The sequence below is a fragment of the Medicago truncatula genome, chromosome 5 (genome assembly GCF_003473485.1).
Source record: "Medicago truncatula cultivar Jemalong A17 chromosome 5, MtrunA17r5.0-ANR, whole genome shotgun sequence".
Lineage (NCBI taxonomy): Eukaryota > Viridiplantae > Streptophyta > Magnoliopsida > Fabales > Fabaceae > Medicago > Medicago truncatula.
This window is the reverse complement of record NC_053046.1, coordinates 16,205,255-16,213,179: the sequence shown is the minus strand read 5'-3', so window position 1 is coordinate 16,213,179 and position 7,925 is coordinate 16,205,255. Positions and strand designations below refer to the sequence as shown.

The following is a 7,925-nucleotide window of genomic DNA, read 5'->3' as shown; positions in this document are numbered from 1 at the left end:
GTTGTGATTTCTCATGAAAAAAGTTCAACCCGAAAAGATAAGTCTATTAAGTAGGAGAATCTCGTGATTTAAGTACTGCATTGAGCTTTCTTATCTACTCAATATGAGACTCATGAACACTCACATTCCAATACATGAAGGAACTAGACCTATAATGTGATTGTCAAAAACAACTATTAAAAATATTGCAATGAAAACCATGCTTGTATATCTTATAAATAAATAATCATATATGTTTTTTTAATTGACAGCATGATTTTGCATCACTCAAGGCCAGGATAAATCAATCTCTCCCAATAAGATTATTAAATATTGTAATGAAAAGTGAAATCATGCTTGTATTTGTATATCTTATAATAATACTACTATAATAAACAAATTATCATCTATTTTTAGATAATTAACAGAAAAATTTGCCTTACTCAAGAAGGAAAGGATTAATCTCCCAATAAGATTATTATTTTGCACAGAATGCAAAACCTGTGACACTACACTATGATTCCATTATTAGTTGCTTTCAATCACTACTAACTATGCACACGTTCATCTACTTGTTAGCAGAAATTGTCCACCTCCATGAAAAAACAAACAGGAATATGACATTGTTTTTATATTACACAAAAAAGGACATTGTTTTCAGAGCTCACTAGTTTGAATTTATGTCTCTTTACCTTTGTTTCTTTACCAATAATAATAAATTTTTCATTTAAATAATGAAACAGTTCCTTTAGTATGTAGTATATGAATGGACCCTATATGGTTTTGAAATTTAAGTAGACATGAATGAGTAGTAGGTCCATGTTTCCTTTCTTGTGCCACTTGACCCCTCCTTTGACTTGTGGCTGGCATTGGCTATTATCACAAGACACAAACACAGTTTCTATCCCATCATCACACGCACGTTGCTTCAATAATTGTGTATGACAAGATGTCTTAGCCTATAAAATTTTGACAATGACACTTGACACATTTGACAATTTTGACATTGACACATGTTAGACATTAAACAATAGACATGTTTTTGACATGCAAGAGATTCTCTGTATTCATGTAATGAGCAGCTCGGAACCGTTGAATCAACTTTGAGCTACTAATTATGTGAATGTATGAAATACAAATCCATAGTAACAAAGAGTTAAATTGGGTTATATAATTATATTGGAAGCGTATACTAACACATTAATATTGCATTCATGCAATCAGCAGCTCAGAATCGTTGAATCAACTTTGAGGATTTGATTGCATGAATGCATGGAATCACTGATGGTACGAAATCAAAATTCATATTAACAAAGAGCTAGATAAAATTGCATTGAAAACTCATCTTGAAATAACCATTATTAATAACTAATTCCAAGATATGCAAATGCTTTTTCCATTATATTATTAGAGGGGATCTTGAGTTAGCCCTAGTTGGTGGTAATTCAAGTGGTCAATGCCATTTAACCTAATACAACATAATACTTGCTCTGGCAGCTCCTCAACTTTGTTCCCCTGAACCAAATATTATATGATAATAATTAGTAGAAGCATAAAATAAAATGTATTTGATTTTTTTTCATAAGATAAAAACTACTTGCCTGAATTGTAAGACCAATATCTAGAGTGCAGATCTTTAATCTGTCCATGAATGCTTCAAACCCTTTTCTTGAGATATAACCAAATCTATGCATATCTATATCAATCTCAAAGTAATTTTCTCCCTGCAAAAATAAATAAACATATTGGTTAGGTTAGGTTATTAGAAATAAAGGTCACAGAGTAAAGTACTACATCTTTTATAGTGGAATGACACCACTTTAAATAGTGGGCCAAAGATAAAGGTACCACAATTAATCCATAAAACTGTAAGCAAATAGTTGTACAAAATTATCAAAAAGTGGAAGGAGCCCCACATGAAAAATTGAAGTTTAACACTCACTTTATTTGATTGAAAGCCAATTATTTAATTTAGGGTCAGCTTGAATTCGCTTATTTGAGCTTATCTACTGATTTATATAACTCTATAGTATGACATGTTCATAAGCTGATATCTACTTAATTCTATAAGCTCTATAGTATACCCTACGAAAATAGCTTATAACTTATGAAAAGAGTTTGACTTTGTTGTATTTATTTTTATAAAAATAGCATATACATAAGCACTTAATCAAGCTATTTGTCTAGACAGGGCTAGTGATATAAATCTTTTTGTCTTTCTCAGTTTGAGATCCACTTGAGAATTAATTCTACATTAACTCTTAAACATTAAAGAAAGAACTAAACTAACCACATAATTACATGAATATGGATGGGATCAATAATGAAAAATGCATATGCATGTGCTGAACTTCACATTCAACTAAGGGAAAAAACAAACTTTCAAAATGAATGAAGGAAGTAGAAAACATTGATTGCAGTTATTGTCATATTAAGCTCTAAGGTGGTGTCAAAATAGATTATTGAAAGAAAACATTAAAAATTTACGATTAGTGAATGAGACATACCGAGTAAAACTCGTGTTGGGGACGCGAAAGAACAGGTTTCTCATTGTAAGCCTGCATAAGCTTCCTTTCAGCTGCACTCAAATGAAGGTCTTCTATATTGCCAACACGGCCTAGTATTTTCAATCGTTCTCGAAACGGAGCAATTGTATCAACCGGAAAGCCCTTTACCTTTTCAACTTCATCATCCATCAACTTCTGTCGAACGACATGGACATATTTTATTTCATTAGCAACACATAAGTCGGTGACATGTATCTATTAATTTCACAAATTTTTGTTTAATGACAACATTGTAAGAAATAATCTTAAAGAACTTATTGACTGAAAGAAACAGAACAATAGCATTTTTAGCCAGATATATCGATAAAATCAAGCACTAAATTGAGACATGAAGAATCCAACTTACTCTAATGTTTTCTTGAAAATGTTGAGGAAGTTCCTTCGCGTAACTTTCCGAAAGCTTAAAATACAAGACAAAACTCGCTCCTTCTCCATCAATTTCACCTTGAAAAAGCGTTGTAGGGTAAAGCGGAATCTGAAATCCACAAAACAAAGAGTCTGAGAATATGCAGCAACAATATGTTCATATAACTTTTTTCGAAAAAGACTAAAAAGTGTGTAAACAAGTTTAAGCAAAGTAAGAGTACCTGAACATTTACAACAAGAATTGGTGGAAATTTGGCAGTGGAACTAACATTAGGAAGTTCAACAAACCGAGCGATATGGTCCACTTTTCGCGGAGATAAGAAAACATCAACTCCAAATGGATAATATGCAGAATAGTTTGGAGCAAATTCCTTCTTCCTATCCCTGTCATAATGAACAACAGCTACTTCAACACTATTTTCTATGAATGTGTATGCATTCAAAGCATATGTTTATGATCATGTACCTTAAACTGTTTATGCATTTATTTGTGCACATGTATGCATTCTTAAACAAGTTACAGACAACCACCAGGAGTGGTCGGTGCACATTAATGTATGCGAGTGTTGTAAACTCTGAGATACCGAGTTCAATTTCTACCCGTAAAAACACAAATTACAAACAGAATCTAAATCTTACTTGAAATAATTTACGCTTCGGACTTTGAAAGTTCCTGGCTCAATGTGTGACCAACAATCAAGCATTTTCTTGTCAATAGGACAAAAGGGTACTTGAGAACCTGCAATTGGTCTTTGTAGTGTCTTTGAAGAAACTGAAAACCATAAAATGAAACAAAAAGAAGAATTAGAATATTTACGTTTACACACAACTGCAACGCAAGATGCATACTCCCAAAAAAACAGCGATTCCACACTATATATGAAAAAAGTATTCGAACTTACATCGACTAGAAAGTTTCGGAGGAGCCTTCTTCTTTGAATTAGGAGGACTTGAACATGATCTTCTTTTTTCAAGAGAAGGAATGGTAGATGCAAGACATGGCAAACAATTGTTTGGAATAATGCCACAATTATCCAAAATTCCTTCATCCTTATTTGAATTCGCATCAACCGAGGAAATATCGTCAAGGAACACAGGTTCGGTTACTTCAATCATATTTCCATCTACACCGACATGCTGAACATCTGAACTTCTAGCAGCCTCAGAGATATTCGGTTTCTGCGATTGATTGGCATCTCTTGAATGTGGAAAACTTGATACAGATCCGCCTTCAATTCCATTCAGAGATACAACATCTGCAGATATTAATTGTATTTTAACGATTTAGTTTATGTATACACCAGTCAATCAATCATAACTATCCGATCATTAAAAACGTTTGATTTTATTGACAGTGTAAAACTTTTTAAACCCGCAGTGTATCAAAATTAAACTCTTAGTTTATTGTTCCATAAATCAAGGAGGTTGTAAGAAAAATATTCAAAATCATACCATCAGGAACACTCTGGTAATCATCATCACAGTCAGAATCAAATACAGTAACTGAATCAAACCATGCCTCTTCAATGCTTCCTGCAAACACAAATTTAAAATATCATACAAAATTCAACTAAGATATGATGAAAAATAAATTATGCATTAAATGATGAAACAGATTCACATGGCCAAAAAAAATTAAAATATTATATTAACTGGTCAATAGTGATAGATATCATAATAAGAATTTAATATTACCATTACCCCATTTTTGACTCTGGCCTAAAATGGCTGAAAACTTAGACAATGCTAAGAGAAAAAGGAAAAAAAATGTAATTTGCACCAATCATTAACATCTTTTCTATCATCCTCCTAAAGTAATTGCTCAACTATAATTTTGCTTTGGTTGAAAATTTCCACAAGTAACAAACCAACTTCACCTACAATATTCTCTAAAGTCTAAACTTTCAACTACACCAAAAACATCAAAACAATTGAAAAAAAAAAAAAAAAAAAACTCATTAAATAAAAGAACCTCTTAATGCATGTTTGTATTCGGCGTAAGTTTGACAAAATCACGGTGATACTAGGATTCTGTAGAAACTATAAAGTGTAACTTTTGCCAAAATAGCGGTGAAATTCACCTCCGACAATCCAAACATGCACTTAAAACACCGAATTCAATTTGAAAAACACACAAACAACAAAACCAAAACAAAAGCAGCTCTATAAACTTAAAGTACAAAATAATTTATATGAAAAAATGCAAGTCAATAAAAAAAACAAAAACAAAAACAAAAAGAAGAAGAATAACATGAACCTTGGAAAGTTGGGTTGGTAAAAGAATGTTGAGGCAAACTTGGCAAATCAACTTTGTTATTATCCAATGATGAAAACTGAGAAGAAACTCTTCTTCTGAATCCAATGATTCTTTTCCTTTTTCTGTTTTTCTTCTTAAACCTTCCTCCAACACAACCTTGTTGAGTTGACACACATGCTCCCATGTTTGATGATGATTCAGATCCTTCTCCAACAACAATATCATACAAGAAAGTTCTGTCACATAGAAACAATGATATGAAAGAAAGAACATAAGCTTGAAAGTATATAATAGAATAGACAAAAGGAAAAAATAAAAAAGATATATTAATATAAATAAGAGAGGTTATGAAAGTTGAAGCCACCTTTTATTTATTTGTTGAAGTTACAAAAAAGACTCCAACTATCTTGTCCCCATAATCAAATTAATAAATAAATATTAGTATAAGATATAAGAGATATTTAATATCTTACCAAACCATGCGTTTTAATTTGATGCACTGGAATTTGCCAACTTCGGGGGTTAGTTATATTATATTGTTTTTCTTTTGGTAACATATTCTAATGACACTCATTGATTGTTGGTATCGTTTCTGGATTCGGCTCCTCTAAAATAAGTTGTTTAATTTAGAACGTAAAATAAACAATATCATTTATTCGTTAAAGATTATAACAAATGAATTTGTTACACTAACAATCTTTAATCTTTAATTTTCTTGTTTTACACTGTAATCATTTTAGAAGACCTTTGTCTATCTCCTTGAACCAAAATTCAAATTTTGATTTGTTATGATCGAATTCTCATGATTAGTATGTTGGTTACATTGTATTGAAGTATAGTTTTTGTTATAAGAATATTGAAGTACAGTTGGTTCAACTAATTTTGATTTGTATGTATTTTTTTTAATATATTTTACATTTTAGATATTTTTATATATTTATTAGTTTATTTTTCGGTAATTGACTAAATCAATTGAATTATGAATGTTTCAACAGTTTGATCTAAAAAGATATTTATAAAAGAATCAACAATACTAAAACTTTATCCTCTAAAAAAACATTAAAAATTTATAAAAAGAAACTAATGAGTGAAGATTTATTTAGTCTTTAACAAAGTTGGGCCATTATGTTTATTTTTTTTCAATTGCAACATCTCATAAAGTTCTTGAAAAAAATAAAAATAATTTTTAAATTACGAAAAAATAAATCAAAACGACTTAATCTTTACTTTTTTTTCTTCAGGAAATACATTGAATTTCATATTTAATTTGTCACAGAGATGAAAAATGAGACATCATTCAAATGAAGTTTTTCTCTGAAAAAAATGGCATCAAGGAAAAAAAATAAAGTCAAAATTGTGATCCTAATTTTGATTTATAGGAGGAAAAACCATGAACACAAAAAACATTGTCAAACAGTGACGGCAGTTGTCATAGTTGGCAGCAATATAAGGCACCAAAACAGGTCCCACTAATCAACTCCACGTGGCAAAAGACTATTCGACAAACGTGTGAAATAAAAATAGTGGCACAGATTGCAGAAATTGTGGACCAACTTGTATTTTCATATTTTCTACGTTGTTGTTGGAAAATACTGTCAAGTTTTGGAGTTTATCTAACGTCGTTTCACGCACTCATGTAAAGTTACAAGTATCTTTATCACCTATGTTCGTGTATAAACGAGAATAACGATGCATACGTGAGATAAGTCTTGTATCATATACAATTTTGTTTATGTGATCTATGATCGTAATTTTTAAAGGATGAGGGTATTCAAATCAACTGCCTGAAAACTTGAGCCATCCACCTTCACATTAGCGTGAGCCTGGACCCAATTCTCATATTACAATCTTTAACCTGGTTCTGATACCATGTAAAATGAACTTGAATCTCATCTTAAATGCTAAATTAAAAGATGATGATATTCAAACATATTTATACGTTCTAACATTCCAAAAACCTGATCGTTTCAAAACCAACTTCAACACTCCTATTAGATAAAGTCTTGTCCGTATAACTTGTGTAGTGTAGTCAATCCAATTGTGAGTTTGAATGAATGAATGAACAAAAACTCTGTGCACCATGACATTGACATTTGCTACATTCATATCATGTTTGTATAGTACTATATTTTTTGAGAAATAATTAACATCGTGGGTCCTATAAAGCTGTGCATGTGGTTTTAATGATAGGTGTTGGATATGTGAATCAGATTTTTAGATTTGTTTCAAGTGAATGAGTTTTTGTTTTGTTTTCTTAATTGTGTAAATTTCTCAAGCTTTGTTAATTGGTTAATGAGACAGAATTCAAATTTCACTTATGGTCGTTGGTTTTCTTTCTTTATGTGCTTTCTTCTCAAATTTAATCTTGATAAATGTTTGAGTAAATTATGTTAGATTTCATTCTTAAAGGGATCAAATTGATTATAGAAGTGTAGAATTGATTTTAACATGTTTGGTTGCTCACAAGATTGATTTTGTCTCTAAAATTTTAATTTCATTTGAAGTTATAAATCGAAACGTTTGATTATAAAATTGATGTTAACAATCGAATTTCTTATTCAACTTACTTTTTTCATAAATGATATATACAATAAAAAAAACTTATTTTTAATTAAAATAAATTTAAAAAAAATCAATTTTTGTCAACACAGAGTCAAATATATACTAAGTCGACATGTGGTTCTTCGAGACACTCTTAAAATATCTCTAACTCTCTTCATTTTTTAAATAGTCTTCGACTTTGTCAAACATTACGC

General features: G+C 30.6%; 1 protein-coding gene across 1 annotated transcript; it reads right to left on the bottom strand.

The window, feature by feature from the left end:
- Positions 1 to 1,122: 1,122 nt before the first annotated feature.
- On the bottom strand, positions 1,123 to 5,636 carry LOC11412917 (uncharacterized). The gene is made up of 10 exons (XM_003613442.4): positions 5,534 to 5,636; positions 5,170 to 5,405; positions 4,365 to 4,445; positions 3,815 to 4,168; positions 3,552 to 3,684; positions 3,134 to 3,296; positions 2,893 to 3,021; positions 2,487 to 2,681; positions 1,581 to 1,703; positions 1,123 to 1,494 (listed from the first exon to the last, which is right to left on the bottom strand). The coding sequence occupies exons 2-10, from the start codon at positions 5,351 to 5,353 to the stop codon at positions 1,387 to 1,389; spliced, it is 1,470 nt and encodes a 489-aa protein (XP_003613490.1). The 5' UTR covers positions 5,354 to 5,405; positions 5,534 to 5,636; the 3' UTR covers positions 1,123 to 1,386.
- Between the last annotated feature and the right edge of the window lie 2,289 nt (positions 5,637 to 7,925).

What these genes read in the sequence shown, in the direction of transcription:
- LOC11412917 (XM_003613442.4), bottom strand. Translation starts at nt 5,353, where the DNA reads ATGGGAGCATGTGTGTCAACTCAACAAGGTTGTGTTGGAGGAAGGTTT. An exon ending in TCCGAAACTTTCTAGTCGAT is followed by an intron (nt 3,685 to 3,814) that starts GTAAGTTCGAAT and finishes TATGGTTTTCAG; the next exon opens with TTTCTTCAAAGACACTACAA. An exon ending in TTCTTGTTGTAAATGTTCAG is followed by an intron (nt 3,022 to 3,133) that starts GTACTCTTACTT and finishes TGTGGATTTCAG; the next exon opens with ATTCCGCTTTACCCTACAAC.